General features: G+C 39.6%; 1 protein-coding gene across 1 annotated transcript in view; it reads left to right on the forward strand.

Moving 5' to 3' along the window:
- The window catches only part of syt7a (synaptotagmin VIIa), a 138,530-nt gene that overhangs the window by 82,966 nt on the left and 35,981 nt on the right, over positions 1–19,583 (forward strand). Inside the window, exon 5 of the mRNA XM_047390584.1 lies at positions 17,537–17,668. Within this exon, the coding sequence (XP_047246540.1) occupies positions 17,537–17,668 (132 nt within the window). The remainder of the gene's footprint in view (positions 1–17,536; positions 17,669–19,583) is intronic.

Consider the following 19,583-nt stretch of genomic DNA (forward strand, 5'->3'; position numbering starts at 1 on the left):
TTCAAATTTTATAAATTTCATATATGTCTGTCTAAAAGTTGCACATTAAAAACAAATTCTGATATGGTGAACCATTTCTGTGGTGATCTGGTCATATGTTTGGTTCTGGTGCCGATCAGTTGTTAATACTATTCCGTCCCTCCCTACCTCCTTTGTACCTTTAAAGATGCATACTCATAGATTTTATTAATGCCGATTACATTATTTTTATTGCATTAACTATTAAGATAAATTATAGAGAATGTTAAAAAAAGTCTCACATCTCACTTATAACTTTATTCAGTTGTATACTATTAAGTGAAAGCTTTGTATTACACTCCATTACAATTTATTTTGGTTCTGATCCTGTTTGGGCCACTTCACTGTAGTAATATATGAGAGATTAGGACCCCTGATCTAACCAAAATAACGCCAGCTGGTATATATTATTTATCTGAGTCAGATAATGAGAAGAAAATTTCTACGAAACGAATACTGTCAAAGCGGATACGAGACATGTCTCTGGCAGGTACTGCAAAGCACAGTAGATGGTACCAATTAGTTCTTGAAAAAGGTGGGTATAATATGATCACAAGTGCAAGGGTACGAAGCGGCAAAGTGCCAAGATGATCAGTACCCCTTTGGTTCATGTCATTAAAAAATTGCATGTCGAAAATTATTTATAGGTTTTTCAGTACTCAAAGGAAACATTTTTATTAACATTAATAGTCATTTTTTATTTATTTATAATTGCTGACTAGTGTTTTGCATGTTTCCACTGGTATTTTTGAGATTTATCTTTCGTGATTAGCTCCACGTCTTTAGGGTTGAAAGGCCTCCTCTTAATATTCTCCCTTAACATTCTGTGGGCCACTCCAAGATGTTAACTTACAGTCAGAAGGAACATGTTGGAAAAATTAAAAACTGCCTTTAAACCCAAACTTGCCAGGGGTATGAGCGGTTTTGTGCTTAACTGTAGTTGTTATGGAAACTCAGTGATCCCAAGATGCCACTCTTTGCTGCAGTCTTCTAACAGTAAACTCTGGAGTTTACTGTTAGAAGACTGATTGTGTCTGTACATAGTGCAAAGAAAAACTCGTATCTAGCCTTTATCTCATACTGTCACAAGAAAAGGTTAATTTATATCAGGGGTGCCAATGATCCTGGATAGCTTTCATAAAATAAATCCTACCATATTTATTGAGCGATTCTGCAATTCTTAGTGAAGCTTAGAGAGACACAAGAGTTATATCTTAATTTCCAAATAATTTTCTTACTAGCTCTGTATAATTATGTGATTCTAAGCTTATTAAAAATTCACCTTGTGCTCGGCTCAGATGAGGCTTGTGTCCTGTCCTGACCATCACTTTGTCAGCATCATCCATGCTGAAGTTATGTATGATTATGCACCATTAGGGTAGCTGGTCAAAGTTAAATGTAAAAGGTGACCCTGATGAATGTTTAATACCCTTAGTTCACAAACATAGACAGTTCATTGCAAAGTCTTTGGAGCCTTGTTTTTTTTTATCTCCCGGAGCAGGGGAACCATGCATGTTAATGAAATGTAGTCATGTCACCAGAGGGCACTAATGTTCTTTCAATTTTGATCACCACAGCACCCGTTTTGAGATTAAATTTGAGTTGACAACTGCCTTTAATGGGGACGCTGATTAATTCCGGTACCTTGTGCCTGTTCTGAAGGCCGATGTGATTAGCACCTTACTTTCTGCTTTGCAGTGCGGTGCATTTATCTTCCTGAATAACGTCAGTGAGTCTTAAGTGCTGCCTAAATGACAAGCAGATATTTCAAAAGGGATCTTTTTCACATAAAGGTAAAAAAACAAATTGTGCTCAGTGGTTTATGAGCACCAACTACTTCTCATGACATCATACTTAATAGTAGGACATCTCAAGACTAAAAGCTCTAATGAATTAAAAAGTAATAACAATTCGGCCAGCCTGCACATTTTTTCTGATCAAGTCCTCTAAGCCCAAAGGAGGAACTTGTTGCTGTTTTTTCATCCTTCACAGGCTACCTCTAAATCCCTCTCCTCCTCTTCTTGCTTCACCTAGCCGCCCTCTCCTCATCCCTGTCCTTTTCCACGCTGGACTCCAGACCACTTTCATCCACCTGCTTTCTATTTGGCCTTGAAACCTGGGCCTGCCCCTTTACACAGTCCACCAGTCGGTCTCACCTCCTTAGCCATGTGGTCTCTCAATCTGTTTTCCTGTGTGTGTCTGTTTGTGTGTGTCTTTCTCACACTATTTGGTTTTTTTCTCCTCTGCCTGTCATTATTCCCCTCTTCTGAACCCTTTGTCTACTTTGGGATGTCTGCATCATCTCTTCCCCCTCAGTGGGGCAGTGTCAGGGGGCCAGAAGGGGGCTGCCGCAGCTGGGTATGGGAATGCTGGGGGGGGTCCTTATCGCAGTGACAGCGTGAAGAGCATGGTGACTGAGGGAGTGAAAGCTGGGAAGTGGCAGACCGTCCAGAGCCACATGCAGACTGGAGGATTAAGACCTACCAAGTGAGTTCAGAATCAGAGCTTTAAAAAAAAGCCAATGTTTCAGCAAAATGCACACCTCTCTCTCATGTCGATGTATTTCTTATAGGTTTATCCCTTTAGCTGCACCAATAATTACAAAACTGACTCTATTGTGGGGAGAAACACATAATATGTAACTATACACTCTCAACACCACTCTGAGCCCCCAAAGTCCTTCCATGCAAAACATTTCATCAGCTTGGTACCAAAGTTTTGTATTGTTGCACAACTGTGTGTTAAATAATATTTAACAACTCATGCTGTCATAGTATTGAGCACATTAATGTTTTCCTCAATAAAAACATTTTAATGGGTCTATTGAAATAAAATGTACACAACCCAAATAATCCACACATGAAAACAAAGTGAATAAGTATTGAACATGCTTCATAAAATGTTTTAATGATTTAGGGTAGGGAATCTTTTTTAGCCAATGACTGCCTCAAGATTTTGGTATTCATGCTCCTTCATCTTTAGTGGAGTCTTGTGCAGTAAGTTTTCATAGAGGGCATTGCAGATTAGTGTGTTACTCTTTGTTTTAATGAAGATCCAGCTGTTTCTGAACTTGAGAAGAAAAAGGCTGAAAACACACTAAAGTTCAGGCTTGGAAATTGCTATGGAAAAGTCTTTGCTTGTTTTTCTCAGACTGCAGTGTGAACAATGTCTGGCTATGTGCTAAAGGAAAGCCCAGACACCCATATTCACCTTTTATGAAGTGGAGAACTGACACAAAGACACTGGACCAACAACAGACAATAGGACTTGAGGTTACTCGGAAATCTGATAGGGACCATTTTCTAAATCATTGATCAAGACCTTGAGACGATACCTAGGATCTGATCAGAATGTTACAAGAGCACTATCATGTAGATTTAAAGACCATTCAGCTTTCTGTAAAACCAGCAAGAGAGTAGGATTTACATACAGCCTGCAAGGTTAATGTAAAAACCAAAAACACAGCAATCCTCTTTCTCTCTGTCATAATCGTCACATTCTGATACTTTTTAATTAAGTCTTGAACTTACAATTTAAACTGCGTGTTGGTCACTGACTGTACAAATACCTCATCTGTGACGTCTGACATGATGTTGAGTCTATATTCAGTCTTCTGTAAATGAGGCAGTTAAACACGGATGCTGTGATTTTCTTCACATTCCTTCGACACTTCATGCCTGCGATTTCTTCCTCCACAACACATTTATGCTCATCACTACCTCGCTCCCTCCTTTTCTCCTCCTCTCATCTTTCTTTTTGCCCCTGTCTGTAATTGGATTCTATTTTCAGGCTTCCATGAGTGTCTGCGTGTCTCCTGTGTTTGTGTCTCGCACCCCGTTTTTTCCCGTCTCTCATCCATTGTCACCTTGTGCTCCTATCATTCTCTATTGCTCTGTCACCACATACAGTGCCCCACCTGTTCTCCATTGTTCCCCTCCTTCTTCCCAACTGGTTTACTTTGGCAAAGCTTCCATTGACCTTTTTTTTTTTATCCTTTTCTGTGTGATTGTTAGGTACGGCAAAAAACATAAGAAAAGCTGCCTGTAAATGGTGTTGGATGAGGTAATGCAGACTACATCAAAATGATCTCTCTCATGACCTAGTTCTGGTAGTCTGGGTTACACAACGATCCAAGAAAGGAGGTTATATTTAGTTAGGAGAACAAACTAGAAAAAGTACTGTAGATTCTGCAAAACACAAGAGTGATGTAAATGTAGTCATACATTTACATCATTAACACATCATTGTTAATTGGATTGTAGGATAGTGGTTTGAGACATTTTAGAAAAGGCAATTAATCAGTTAAACAGCACTTATGAAGGGGAGGAGTGGAAATTAGGAGTATGACAGAGGGAGGGAGTCTTGCTGTAGAAGTTGGTTGGCTGTCAAGATTTCTCTAGAGGTCTTGCATGTGTTTAAAAGACCAAAAATACTTAGAGAGAAATGAGGAGAGGCTATCAGAGGTTGAAATGTTGATGGGCTAGTAGGGGAAATGGGGATTTCTCGTCAGACCACAAAACCTTCGCTGGCGAGGACTGGAAGCAGCAAAACTGCGACGCGCTCATCTCGATATGGCCATGCCACTCAGAGCCGCTCCACGCTGGTACGGACAGTCAACATCCGACCGCTGCCGATGCGAAACACACTTGCACGCAAACAGCACGCTCAAACCGTTCAGTCACGCAAGGCACACTCCCATCCAACGCAGATTCACTGCTTGACTCAGCCCCACGGGCAGCACGTGTCACATGGCGATCATCACTCAGGCTGCACCATCTACTGCTACTTTTGCTACTGCTGTTATAGCTGCTGCCTCATTTTGCTCTCTTTTTCTCTCCTCCTTCTCCTCTCTCCGCCTCCCAATGCTCCTTTCTCTGATCCCTCCTCTACTTTGACCTCAAAAACCACCACACCTCCTCCCTCCTCTCCAATCACACAATCTTCAACTTCCTGCTTGGATAAACTTTCCTGCTTCTGTCCTGATGCCAACCTGACTTCGTCTCCAATGTCTCCCCAATGCTCTCGACCTCTTTGTTTAATCTCGGATGATTTCTCACCTCTCCTCATCACCTCTTGCACTGACCAAACCACCTCCACTTGTCATGGTTCCTCTTCCTCCTCTACAACATCGGACTCCGTCACACCTCCTCATAAACCAATTCTGTGCCGGCCCTGGCCCTCAACACGCTCTCTTTCCTCCCTACTCCTCTGCCCTCCCAGCTTTGGCGATCCAGTCCTATCCTACCCCTCCACCCTGGAACACATTCCCTCCCGGCCTCGGACGCTGTTGCGACAGCAGAGTCTGCAGCAGCCCCTCATCCGCCCATCAGGCCCAGGTCTCAGCCATCCGCCTACCACATCTCAAAGCTTGGGACAGTTACACACAGGACCTGGACAGCCTGGGGGAGGTGGGGGGGTAGGGAGAGGAGAAGGAGGCGGTAACAGTGGTGAGGGTGGGGGTGCAGGTACACGAGGCAGTGCCCGGGGTGCAAGGGGCAGCTCAGTGGGATCAGCCGCCTCACGCTATAGGGGAGGCGGAGCAGGAGGGCAATCTCGTGGCAATCCTGGCAGCTGGGATTACATGACGGACCAGATGAAGAACCGGGGCCTGGATGTCAAATCCTTCCTGTAAGTCTCAGTAAGCTTTTTTTAAATTCAAAAATAGTCATTAATAGCCTTTGTTTGTCAGATTGCATATTCTGTGCTGTGTATGATTTATTATGCATTTGTGTAAGGTATGTCTTAAATGCGTAAAATTTAAAATTCTACATTAAATTATTGTTATATGTTTAAGCACTAACCAATGCATTCAGGTGCATAATCCACAGGCAATACATTTTCTCGTCTTTCAGGTGTTTTATGTATGTTTGTATCTGATATCCAGGGAAGGATATTATTTGTTTTTGGCAAAATATGATAAGTATACTTGTGTCTATACAAGTGTGTGGATGTGTGGATGAGAAAATGAGAGTGGAATTGAGCTTAGTGATTCCTTCCATAACTTTTCCAGTAACTTTTAATAAATCTCATCAACTGTCAGGGAGGAATATGAGTTATGAAGTTGTCAGGATCTGCCATTTTGGACTTTGTTTTGTGTTTTGTTTACTTTTCAGTTAGGTGTTACTATTCATTTGGGTTTAGTAGTTATGTTTGTTTTTTCCTTCTGTTACCCTGATGTTAGTTTTTACCTAGTTGCTTGTTCCCCTTAAGATTAGTTGTTCTTTCCCAGCCTAGCTCTTTAGTATAGTTCTTCATGCCCCTGCTTTGTCTAGTTAGTGTTCCTTCCAGATTTAGCCTTGTGTTTTATGTTAGGGTTTATATTATATAGGGTTCCTTAGGTTCAATTCAATTCAGTTTATTTATATAGCGCCAATTCACAACACATGTCGTCTCAAGGCACATCACAAAGTCAGGTGCATACATTCCAATTAATCCTAATCATTGAACAGTGCAGTTAGATTCAGTTATTTATTCAAAATTGGATAAAAAGTTTTTCTATCTAAGGAAACCCAGCAGATTGCATAGAGTCAGAGACTTGTAGCAGTCACTCCTCCCAGATGAGCTTGTAGAGACAGTGGACAGTCACTGGCATTGACTTTGCAGCAATCCCTCATACTGAGCATGCATGTAGCGACAGTGGAGAGGAAAAACTCCCTTTTAACAGGAAGAAACCTCCAGCAGAACCAGGCTCAGTGTGAGCGGCCATCTGCCACGACCGACTGGGGGTTTGAGAGAACAGAACAGAGACACAAAAAGAACACAGGAGCACTGATCCAGGAGTACTTTCTATGGGAAATGTTAATGGATGTAGCTCCTTTAGTCGTTTCACCTAGAAAGAAAGAACAGATAAACTCTGAGCCAGTTTTCAAGGTTAGAGTCTGAAAGAGAGCACATATAATTAGTTACAGTAAAAGCTCAGTCAATTGCTATGTCTAGGAGAGAGAAAGGGTTAAACACTGAAAGACAGGGCCAAGTGGATCATCGGTAGAAGGTGAGCATTAAGTTGTTGCCAGCAGAAGCTTGGACGATCCCCCCCTCCAGAAAGGTGTCACAGGTAGATACAGAGCCAGGTCAGATGTAGTTTCTAGGAAGAGAAAAGAGAGAGAACATAAAGTTAAAAGCTAAAATAACAGCAAATAATGCAAAATTGGAGAGTAGTGTGAGAATGTAGCGAAGATGGTGAAGTGGTCATTATGTCCTCCAGCAGCCTAAGCCTATAGCAGCATAACTACAGAGATAGATCAGAATAACCTAAGCCACTCTAACCATAAGCTTTATCAAAAAGGAACAATTTAAGCCTAGCGAAGGGAACACTTCCTTAAATAATTTGGTTGGCATTGGGTCTAACATACAAGTTGAAGGTTTAGATGAAGCTAATATTTCTGATAACTCAGGAAGCTCCACAGAATCAAAATAGTCCAAACACAGATCAGGTTCTACAGTTACTTCCAATGTTGTCTCACTTGCTGAGGATGAAGTAATCATCTTCGGGAGTATGTCAGAGATTTTATTTTTAATAGAGTCAATTTTATTTAAGAAGAATCCCATAAGAGAGCTAAGGGAATGGATGGCTCAACAGAGCTATGACGCTGTGTAAGTTTAGCAACTGTACTAAAGAGAAACCTAGGATTATTCTCGTTCTCACGTAGTTTTCATTGTTCCCCGCTGGTTCCTTACATTGAAAAGCCTTGTTGTATTCCTGAGTTTCCCCTTATGGTTTGTTTATCTCCTGACTATATGCCTGGACTACTTGCCTGTAAGTCATTGCTTTAATATTAAAAATGTCTTCTACTCACCGTGCGGCCTCCTCGCCATGATCTGCATTTTGGTCCTGCCTCCAAACCCACAACGCTGACAGAAGTGTTCATATTTAGTGTTAAAAAGTCTGGAATTTGATGTGAGCTTTTTTCTTATTTTTATCTTTTCCATACTTGAAAAATTCTAAAATCAAATTCTTTACTTTATACTTCAGACATTTTCCCCATTCCAATATCTAAATGATAAAAATATGAATTTCAGAAAACTAAAGTAATCTGCCCTTTGCTTCGTACTCAAATTAGAGCTGTACAATATATCAAATTGGAAATGTCAACACAATATCAGCTTGTGGAATAACGTAATCACTAGGAAGTGATTGGATGTAATGTTTGAATGGACTTTAACTGACCTTAATGTCCACACCTGATATTTGATCTTCAGTGGCTGAGATGCTAATACTCATGGAAAGTTGTAGGGACAACAATTAAATGTTGTTCCCACAACTCTCCATTTGTCTTTAACGAAAGAAAAATGTCTGTAAAATAGGGATTAATCATAATCAATTTTGTCATCGCAATTTTTATCAATGATATAGCAATAAAATATGTTCCTGAGCTAATGTGTAACAAAGTATTTAACACTCCTGTTTCACACTCCTGTTCTTTTGGAACTTTCACAACAAATAAATGTATCACAGAGAACAAAACGTGACGTAACAAATCAGGATAAATGTAGAATAATTTCTTCCATATTTTACCATTCTAGGTAATATAGATTTTGAAATAAAGCTGAAATGTGTCCAGTCGCCACTCCCCTGCTAAACCCCCCCCCCCCAGCAAAATAGCCTTTTAGGACATTCCTGAAATAGATCTAGACAATCTGAGAATTAAAAGGTACTGAATTTTATTGGGAAATTTTGGAGAAACCATTCATAGAGCAAAATAAGACATCAAAGTCTATATTACAGGAGCTGATTATGGTAATGTGGGATAATGAAACTTAAAACAAATGAGTCAATAAATGGGCTTATGTAAAAGATCAATTAAAAATGTTAATAAGCATAGAGCAATACATGTAAATAAGCTGTTGTATCTGAACTTCAAGTGTGTACTAAGAATTTTTGCCTTTATTAAAACATCATATTAAATATTGAAATTAAAGATTGTAATGTGTACATGTATTCAATTTTAGAGGTTAGGCATCCGAGGGAAAGCAATTAAATATCTCCTAACCAATGTTAGTTTCCAACAAAATACACAGATGATATGCCTCTAATGAGCTGTGATAAAACAAAAAGCTTCTTATTTAAAACATAAAAAAAGGTATTGAGTCTATTTTTAGAAAGTCGTGCCTGAAAAAAGGCAGGGAGGTGCGACATACTGTGGGCTCGTTCTGTTGGAGAATTGTTTAATGGTTCCACTGCATGCTCTGCTAAACAGGAACATCTGTTTAAATGGCATTCGGCCTGCTTGCAGTCGCGGTAACATAATGGCGCTTACTTAATTATATTCCTGAGACTCTGTTAGGAAGAGTTAGAAGATATTTATGTTTGTATATATTTTATTCAGTTAGGTTATTTTTATTCACATTTCATATAAAATAACAGTTTTGTCAACTTCAAAATATCCTTGTCGGTTTCTTGTGCTTAGTATGATCAGATATTGAGTGTCCCTTAAACTTCTCATTTTTTGTCCCGTTACAATCACAAAAATCAGTGTTTACAGGGCGGAGAAGGGTTTATGTGCTAGACCAACACCAAGTAAGATATTCAAAGTTTCTGCCAAAAAAATATCTAAAAATTGTGGTATTTGCATTTAGCCCCCTTTACTCTGATTTCCCTAAAAAGAATCCAGTGCAACCAGTTCACATCAGAAGTCACCTAATAGTAAAAAGAGTCCACCTGTGTACAATTTAATTTCTTTGTATATACAGCTGTTCTGTGAAGGCCTGAAAGGGTTGTTAGTGAACCTCAGTGAACAAACAGCACAATGAAGACTAAAGAACGCAGGAGACAGGTCAGGGTGAAAGTTGTAGAGACGTTTATACATAACAAAATCCCAAGCCTTGTATATCATCTGAAAATGGAAAAAGTATGACACAACTGCAAACCTACCTGTACTCACAGGCCTCGTTAGAAGATCATAAATCAGGGAAGCAGCCAAGAGGCCCATTGTAATTCTGGGATGAGCTTATGGGGGTATGATAAGAATATAGCGAAATGAAGTCTCTACAAGGTCTGTAGTAGTAGGGAAGTGTAAGGAACATGTGGAGAAAGGTGCTCTCTTTAGATCAGACCAAAATTAAACATTTTGCTGTGGAGAGAGGAAAACGTATCAGACTTGATGGTAAAATGGATGGAAACAAATTCAGAGCAAAACTGGAAGAAAATCTGTTGCTGCTGTTGCTACTGAAGACTTGAGAGACAGCAAGAATTACAGACAGTTGATGGAATGTTTCCGATACAAGTGTATTCATGTGTTTTCTAGACCCAATGTCCTTACCTAAAACCAATAAGAAGCTCTGCCAACACTTAAAAAGGAATATTCACACTCATCTAATGTGACCATGCATGAGAATTTACAAACATTTCAGTCTCTATAGTATGTACTAAGCTGGTAGAGACATACCTCAAAGACTTTCAGCTGTAACTGCAGCGAATGATGGTTCAACAAAGGGGTGCTTATCAGTCCACAGGGGGTGTTGGGGCGCCCCCCTCCTTGATAAAAGGGGGAAAAAGTAAATATATATATATATATATATATATATCAGTTTTACTTACTAAAGTGTGCCTCTATGTAATCTGAAATACCTACCTTTCCCACCTACTGATATTCTTTCACCAGTGAATTCCTATAGACAGACTCGTATGTTTCTATCATGGGGCACTGTTCAGAGTGCCCCAGCGGTGCAGTCGAACAGCCAGCTGTGTGTAGTTGCTGGGGCAAGAGAATAAGTAAATAAATATATGGCCAATCTGTGTTGCAGAATTTCTTGGCCTTGGGGTACTGAAAATACCGTCCCTCGCAGGTAAAAAAAAACGTTTGCGCAGCGCAGCCAATCAGAGGGATGATGGCGAACTTAAGGAGCGAGGTGCAGCGCCCACTGAATTTGGTGAGATCTGGGTTAAAGAGCTGGGACCCGACAAGCCGGACATAATCATCAACCAGCAGACCAAGGAGAAAAATAAAGTCTACAACTGCAGTTTTTGGAACAGTTAGTTCGAACCTAAATCGTGGCTTACCGGCTGTGATATAGCCAATCCACTTTTCTGTTTTCCGTGCATTCTTTTTAATAGTGCCAAATATGATTTAACATGGACACAGTTAGGACAAACCGACTTAAAGTATTGCTCGAAACGCATTAAGAAGCATGAACAATCAAGAGTTCATATGGAAAACTGTGTCAAGCTAGCTGTGCTCAGAAAGATTAGCATAGCGGCGCAGCTGGATGACGGACACCACATTGCGGTAAGAAGGCACAATGAAGAAGTTGATAAGATTCATCATATTTTATCTAAACCCATTGACTGTATTACGTTTTGTGGTACTTTTGAACTGGCATGGCATGGGTAAGATGAAAGGGATGATGTTCAATTGTATTCGTCATCTCTATTGATTCCATATATTGGATATATGTTCATATATTCATATATTAGAGGAGGTAGAGAAATGTATTGTTACATCAGCCCTACTTAGAATATTTTCATCAGTGGCCCCTGGTGCTTAAACAGGGACATACCCTATGTTTTAACATTTAACTTTGACTTATAAAACAAAAACCCAATTAAATGCTTCTAAGAAATGAAAAGGTTTAAGTGGTATTAATTATCTTGTAAGGCAGTATATTACAGTGGGTGAGGATAAGGCAGCCTGGCATGTCAGAGTACATCAGTTTAAGAACAATGGCTAAGCAGCTGCGTGTAGATTTGAGTTAACCCTGACGCATTGATCTTATGTCACCGGCACCATTACTTCTGCAACATATTGTTACTCCCTGCCCGGAGGAGGTGGGGAGGGCAGATAAGGCAGAAAGAGGGTGATGAAGGGATGGATGAGCAAGGACACTGTCAAGGTACAGCATGTGTTCAATGTGCACTGAATCAGTTTTACTGTAGCCTCTCTCCATCCATTCCCTCATTTTTATATTCTTTGAAGCCTTTCTATAGACGTCACTGCTGAGCTAAAGCCGGTGGCTAAAATGGGCATCAGCGATGCGGCACACCATGCAGGCACCAAGGTCACTGACAATATGGTCCATGACCATCAGCCATTGCACTCATTGCTGTAAACGTGAATTTGAGGTCATTGTGGGTGTGTTTCCTTCTCTGGAACATCAACGTCTTCTATGATTGATGGCACAGAGGGGCCGGTAATAGACATGACCCTTTGCTCAAGAGTTAATTTTAATCTTGGCCAGATTCCCTGTTTGGGTGAATCATTGCTTAATGAAAGTGTTGATGTCATTGACACACATCTCTTGCCTTTGGAGAACTTCAACTAAATGGATTACTTTGGAGACCTATCTCCATTGTTTTTTGGCTGGAAATCAATATTTCAGCCCAGCTTCAATGACGTCTCCTCCCTCACCTCAGCTTCCTTAATGTTGGGTGCATTGAGTGAGGTGCTTTCATGAGAGTCCTGAGTGTAAATGCCCGTACTTAAAGGGTAATGAGAGAAGAGGGATCCAATGGCCATTATACTCACTGTATCAATGTAAGCACCATATCATATTACTAATCTAGTACTGGCACTGCTGAGGTCTTATGGAGGCCCAGGATGCTTCGATAGCGGCCTTTAGCCCATCCAGAGTGTTGGGTCTTGAGTCTCTCAACGTTCTCTTCACAATATCCCACAGATTCTCTATGGGGTTCAGGTCAGGAGAGTTGGCAGGCCAATTGAGCACAGTGATACCATGGTCAGTAAACCATTTACCAGTGGTTTTGGCACTGTGAGCAGGTGCCAGGTCGTGCTGAAAAATGAAATCTTCATCTCCATAAAGCTTTTCAGCAGATGGAAGCATGAAGTGCTCCAAAATCTCCTGATAGCTAGCTGCATTGACCCTGCCCTTGATAAAACACAGTGGACCAACACCAACATGCAGAATTTGCTTTCATCCGAAATAAGTACTTTGGACCACTGAGCAACAGTCCAGTGCTGCTTCTCTGTAGACCAGGTCTGGGGAATGCGGCACCTGTAGCCCATTTCCTGCACACGCCTGTGCACGGTGGCTCTGGATGTTTCTACTCCAGACTCTGTCCACTGCTTCCGCAGGTCCCCCAAGGTCTGGAATCAGCCCTTCTCCACAATCTTCCTCAGGGTCCGGTCATCTCTTCTCGTTGTGCAGCGTTTTCTGCCACACTTTTTCCTTCCCACAGACTTCCCACTGAGGTGCCTTGATACAGCACTCTGGGAACAGCCTATTCGTACAGAAATGTCTTTCTGTGTCTTACCCTCTTGCTTGAGGGTGTCAATAGTGGCCTTCTGGACAGCAGTCAGGTTGGCAGTCTTACCCATGATTGGGGTTTTGAGTGATGAACCAGGCTGGGAGTTTTAAAGGCCCCAGGAATCTTTTGCAGGTGTTTAGAGTTAACTCGTTGATTCAGATGATTAGGTTCATAGCTCGTTTAGAGACCCTTTTAATGATATGCTAATTTTGTGAGATAGGAATTTTGGGTTTTCATGAGCTGTATGCCAAAATCATCCGTATTAAGACAATAAAAGACCTGAAATATTTCAGTTAGTGTGCAATGAATCTAAAATATATGAATGTTAAATTTTCATCATGACATTATGGAAAATAATTAACTTTATCACAATATGCTAATATCTGACTTGTTTTTATTTTTTCCCATGTCCCATAAGGAATGCCTCCACAGATGTAATAAAACCTTGGCATCATCATCATCTGGTTCTTCTCAAGTTGTTTAATGGCATAGTTATCTTAGAGTATGGAAATGTCTGACTTGATAAAAAGTGAATACATTTCTATAAAGAATTTTCCTAATATTTGGCCATTTCTGTGTCTTTTTATACATTGTATTTTAAAATTTGGTGTTAAATTTGGTGTTACATATCTGGATTAAAGAAAAAATACAATATATTCAAATTATTGTTATTAAAAATCATTAAACATGTTTTTTAACTTCTTCTCTGTAAAAACAACACTTAAGTCAGGAGATGATTAGGAGTAAATGCAAACTTACTGGACAAACCAAGACAATCATAGACAAAATATTACAATTAAATAATTCCTTGGTAAGAACTGTAACAGACAGTGACTACTAGACATCTTGCATGTATGAATGATACTCTGACCAATAGTTTTTCTACCACTGTCTCCAGTAAGCATCCAGACCTGTTTATTGCCATCTCTCTGATTAGTTTTTTCTCATTAGGAGTGGCACACCTTAAATTTATTAATTGCATATTGAGGGCTCACACCAACAACTTCCAAATAAACAAATCACACGTTAGATCAGGAGCTTTTTTGTGCTTAGTGGCAGAGGAAATAATAATGCAATACACTCACCTGTTCATAAAACAGCTTGTAAATATTGCAGTTTGCCCCTTAAAATAAAGGGTGCTTCATAGAATCACAATTTGTAACTAAGCAGCCTGAAATTAAAATTACAGCCTGCACTCTCAGTTTACAGTCATTATTCAAATTGCATAAAAAATTAGCTGCAATCTATGTTGATATCTAACTGAAATAACAAGTTGTGTTTGTAAATAAGAACCTGTTCTCACCGAACTGCACCAAGGCATTAAAAATTAACTTTTTTGGTATCCTTCTTCTCTGGTATAGTCCTCTAGGGTGCATCAAGAAGGCAGCACAAGAGTTCCCTGCTTTGAGCTGGCACAGAATTACCGTGGTGAGATCATGGGGGTTCATTACTGTGGTGGCTTGGATCGATCATCACATAATTTGAAGGAGGACTGGGCCTTCTGACCACATCCCATAGTAACCACACCCAACTTTAAAGCAATGCTTTTGGCACTGCAGTCACAAAATGCATTGCTTCCCTCCACTCCTTTTGGCTTCAGTAAAACAGAACTACAAAAAAATCCCAAACCTCTCCTCCAACTAAAACAGACAATCATCTGGTCCCTTGTAGAGATCAGTATATGTAAGAACTCCCAGCTGGGAAGAAACATATACATCCAAACTGTTATTCCCATGGTTGCTTGAAGACAAAACGCATTTGTCACACTGTCAAAGAGACACACTGGAATTGCATTTAGGAATGACAAGGTAGGAGAAGAAGTGAAAAATGCACAAGCAGTGGATCATTGGTAAATTATCGAATTTTACAAAAGCTGGTAACAACTCATAAAAAAACAAGTTCCGGTTTCAGAGCGTAAGTGTCATTTTCTTATGATGATTTAAAAATGTTTGTGCATGATACCCTCTGACAGCACTCTTAAAGGTTTGGACAGGGTGCAGGTTAACGTTTTCTGCAGATTTAGCAACCTGTGGCAGACTGAGCCATTGTTGGAGCAAAAACTGGACCATCACTCAACCTGAGAGAGAAGTCAAAAATGGCAATTAGCAGAGACATAGGCAGGTTCACGAAGAGTTAATAAGCCCAAATCTGACCAAAAAGGTGCTCACAAAGATGCTTTTTCCTGGTCTTTTGTGGTGGTGCTGGTACTGAATTGATGGATCATCAAGGCAGAATATTGGTTTCATTTTCTTCTTTCCCCTCTAAGATTAAAGTGGGTATTAGACCCTAAAATTAGACCATAACATTTTTTTTAGGCTTCTGACAGACTGAGAAACCTATGATACATTTAAGGGTTTTAATCAGTTTTAAGTGTGGTTGCTTGTTTCTTGATTATCAACCCCTTCTTCAACAAGCTGCTAAAGTAGAATAAGTGCTGTGTGTTTTGTTGTCATTTGTTTAGGTTTGTTTCATTTGTTTCATTTGCATAAGCTATTCAGTAGTTAGTAGATATGATGCGGTTTATTTAAATCTTTTCACTGATTTTTCCTTATAATCTGTGGCTGAAATGTGTAGTGTTGACTCTAAATATATTCTAAATTTTGAGAAATATACAGAATTGGTTTTCTTCCTTTAAAATGGAATATAGATCTGTCTCTCGAAATTAAAAAAGGTTCCTCTTTCAGATTTTTGTTTGATTGTTATGAACTCAGAGGTTTATGAACATTAATGTAAGTTAGTTTAATATCACTACAGGTTTAAAGAAATGTGCTGACAGCAGGTGAAATCTGTATTCACATCCCATTGATTACAAGCTTATTAGTTATTTATTCATAATGGATGTGATATTTAGCAGCTTGCATGTCAGTATCCACACGTTTAGGATGTCTACATATCCACACACTTTCTGTCTAGTTATTTTACCTTCGTTCTGCTTTCCCGCCATATTCGCCTTTTTTCACTGAACATCCAAGGTGTCTTTCTCCACAGTTAAGATTTAATTAAGCCTCATTAGGAAGATCTGGACTAATTGTTTCTATTTGAAAGATAGAGTATCTGTAGGTGTACGCCATGTGTCATCGTTTTCTGGGTCACTGCTCTCTCACTCTTCTCATTTCATCTTTTCTAGACCGCCACAGCTGCTCTGCAAATCCTACCACTTTCCTTTCCCTCATCCCCTTAGTCTTTAAGTCCCAGGCCTCCTCATCACTGCCTCCCTTCCCTCCTTACCGTCATCTAAACCCGTTGTTCTATAGCTTAAGCTCCTGACTGCGTTACGGTATCTCAGCTGAGAAAATATGTTGCTGTCAAGCTATGTGGAGACATAACCTGAACTTCCCAATTTCATATTTTTTCCATGAATAAGACTTTTCTCACATCGACTCTAGGTTTGCTAAATTATCTCCCTGTTATACACTGACTGTGATTCCTGATCTTTTTAGGTCTTGTAAACCAGCCTTCAGAATAACACAAACCACAGACACTACGTGTCAAAAACAAAATCGGGTAATTTTACAGTTCATATTATCCAAATTCTATTTGGGTCATTTACACATCATTTCACATATTTATTGATTTCAGTTAACCAAATATATCTGTTACTTTATGCATTTCAACACAGTTTTCTTTACATTTGATATTATTTTGTAAACAGACAAATATGTTTTTAGTTTTTTAGTTCTGCTTTCTTTCTAGGTAAGATATAACATATAACATACTAAAGTTTGCTATGAATTTACCTTGAAAAACAAAGAAAGGAAGGAAGGAAGGAAGGAAAGTCACAGGAAGCAATTAGATAAGGAGTAAAGTCTGTAAATAAAGATATTTTTATTCTATTTTTCATACTTATCCAGACAAAATAATCAAAATCCAGACTTTTCTAGGCTGCGTGGGAACTCTCACTGAGCTTACAGGAGTTTTTACTTCCTAATATAAGTACACAAAAGACTGTAAATATTAAAGTCAACTTCACACCAGCTTAAAACTGCCCTAGGTGTGTGTGTGTGTGCACTATAAAATTATTCAGATATTCTTAAATTTGGGCTCTGATTTTCTTCCTAATATCCTTCCCTGGATAGATTGCTTACTGCAGATGCATTTGGTTGTGTTTTTTGTTGTTTTGACCACTTTGTTTGTGTTATCTCTAATATTGCACACTTTTTCCACCGCCTTTTTCACACTTCCTGTTTTCCTCCTGCCAACCTGAAATGACTTCTCCTTTCCATCTTTATGCTCAATTCCTTTCTCCTCTGGGCATCTGCATTCTCTTCTCGTCTTTCCTTCTATCTACTGTATTTTTTTGTCTTTATTGGGAGCCAGTGAAGGAAAGCTGGTGGTCCTGGCTTTGGCCATTGGTGTGGCAGAGCAAGATGACTTTGCCAATATCCCTGACCTGCAGGAAACAGCGCAGGCAGCACCGCCAGCCAATCAGGAGCCCCCTCCTGAGAAGAGGTACCAGATATTGAATGAGAGAGAGAGTGTTTGTGAGTATCTATGTGAGGCAACAACATGAAAGGAAAATGTGACATGATTTTAGACTTGATGAAGAGCATATTCCTTTTTTTCCAGTGATTGTGCACCTGAAATATCCTTTCGCCAGTCTGTTGCACTTATGTAAATAAGTCCAGACTCTGGAATGTAAAAAGAAAAACACTGATGTAATGGTGAGATGATTAAAAAAAGGATTAAATGTTCCAGGTTTTAGTTGAAAAGAAGTAATGAGCTCATAAACCACCGGGGTGAGATGCTCACTGGCACTCCACTCCTTTATTACGCTTTTAGTGGCAACATTTTAAACAATCAGATAAAACTATGTTTTCCCATGCCAGTGGTCTTTTATGTTCCATGATCACCATAATCATTTCCTCTATCACACTGACATTTTCCCTCACAATTTTCCTCCCTAGTTTTTTTTTTCCAGCCTTTTCACTCTTGCCTGTCTGAGGCCTCCCGCTGGTAATTGTCGTATTTCCTTTCCATTGCCATGCTTTTTATTTTGCCAGACCTTTTTTCTCCTGTGTTCTTCTTTTTCCCTTGTGCTCATTAGCTTCCTTCAATCACCCTACGCTTCTGTGTGAGTCTCGTCTCTGCAGCTCCTCAGAGGGCCCAGAGAGCCTCCTCATTATTCCACAACACGTTAGTCACTTACATAAACATGCAGCCAAAAATAGCCCCTTTCCTCGTCAGCCAAGTTACACACTCCGAGTCTAAAATATTTCCACTCGTCTGTGAGAATGTACCAGCCTCGCTGGCTTGCAATATTCCCATCTCCTGAAATAATTAGCTCTGGATTCTGTTGTGGAATCGGACCAATATTAGTAAACGACTACAGGGGGAATGTTATGTTAGGCAAATAGCTCATGCCATTTTTGTATCCACTCCTAACTGTTTTAGGAAGCTACCTGAATAAGTCATTTTCCTTCTTTATCATAAATATGACCTACATAGCATTACTTTGCTAACAGCTGATTTGTCTTTTTTAGCTGTGGTGTCACAAACCAACCCAGATGTTGTTTTTTGTGCAGAAATCTGTTTTTATTGATTAGGAATGCTGCAACAGCCACAAAGTCCACAAATATTTTTTTTTCTGTTCAACTTGCCACGCACTCTGCATCTGTTCTGTCCAACTTTTTTGCATGCACTGAGAAACCTTTACAAATCTGATAGACTAAACAGCAAGTGGGAACCAGCGTGTGGCCCCCAAGATCCACCTTGATTAACAGTGACAGAGTGCATTGTGGTATTTTCAGGATTTCCTTTATTCATTCAGGATTTAATTTATTTGACTTAAAAACAGACTGGCAGCCTATAATCTGTGCACAATAAAGAACTGCTAAAGATGTGACTGTAGGGGAAGCTTTGAATGGATTGACCTGTCTATCAGCCCCCTGAGAGGTAAACTAATTGCATTTGCAATTTGTTTTTTATTATTTCCGTCTGTTAAGTTTCAAAAATCAATTTTGTTTGTAAAATGAACTTTTTAAGTGGCTAAAGCAAATGTTTGCAATCAACATTTTATTAGAAATGTACAGTATAAACTTAAAGGGTGAATATCATCCCTCAGTGCTGTTTTCACAGATGTCTAAGAATGACATAATCAGTCACACTCTCAGCATATTGTTCATTCTAAGGTATGCGCTTGAGCTTTATATAAAGCCACGCTTTTATTCGCCTCGTGCCTCCTTGTACACCCTGTTTACATCTTTCAAACATGGACTCATTCTCATCACTCATCTCCACCTGCATCGCTCATGTTACTCTTCATGAATTCATTGGTTTTGGTTAAAACACGTCACTGGCAGAGCTAAAAACACAAATATTTGATGGGTTAATACAGCTCTAACATGTTAACACAATCAGAGCCAGG

The sequence above is a fragment of the Girardinichthys multiradiatus genome, chromosome 2, assembly GCF_021462225.1.
Source record: "Girardinichthys multiradiatus isolate DD_20200921_A chromosome 2, DD_fGirMul_XY1, whole genome shotgun sequence".
NCBI lineage: Eukaryota > Metazoa > Chordata > Actinopteri > Cyprinodontiformes > Goodeidae > Girardinichthys > Girardinichthys multiradiatus.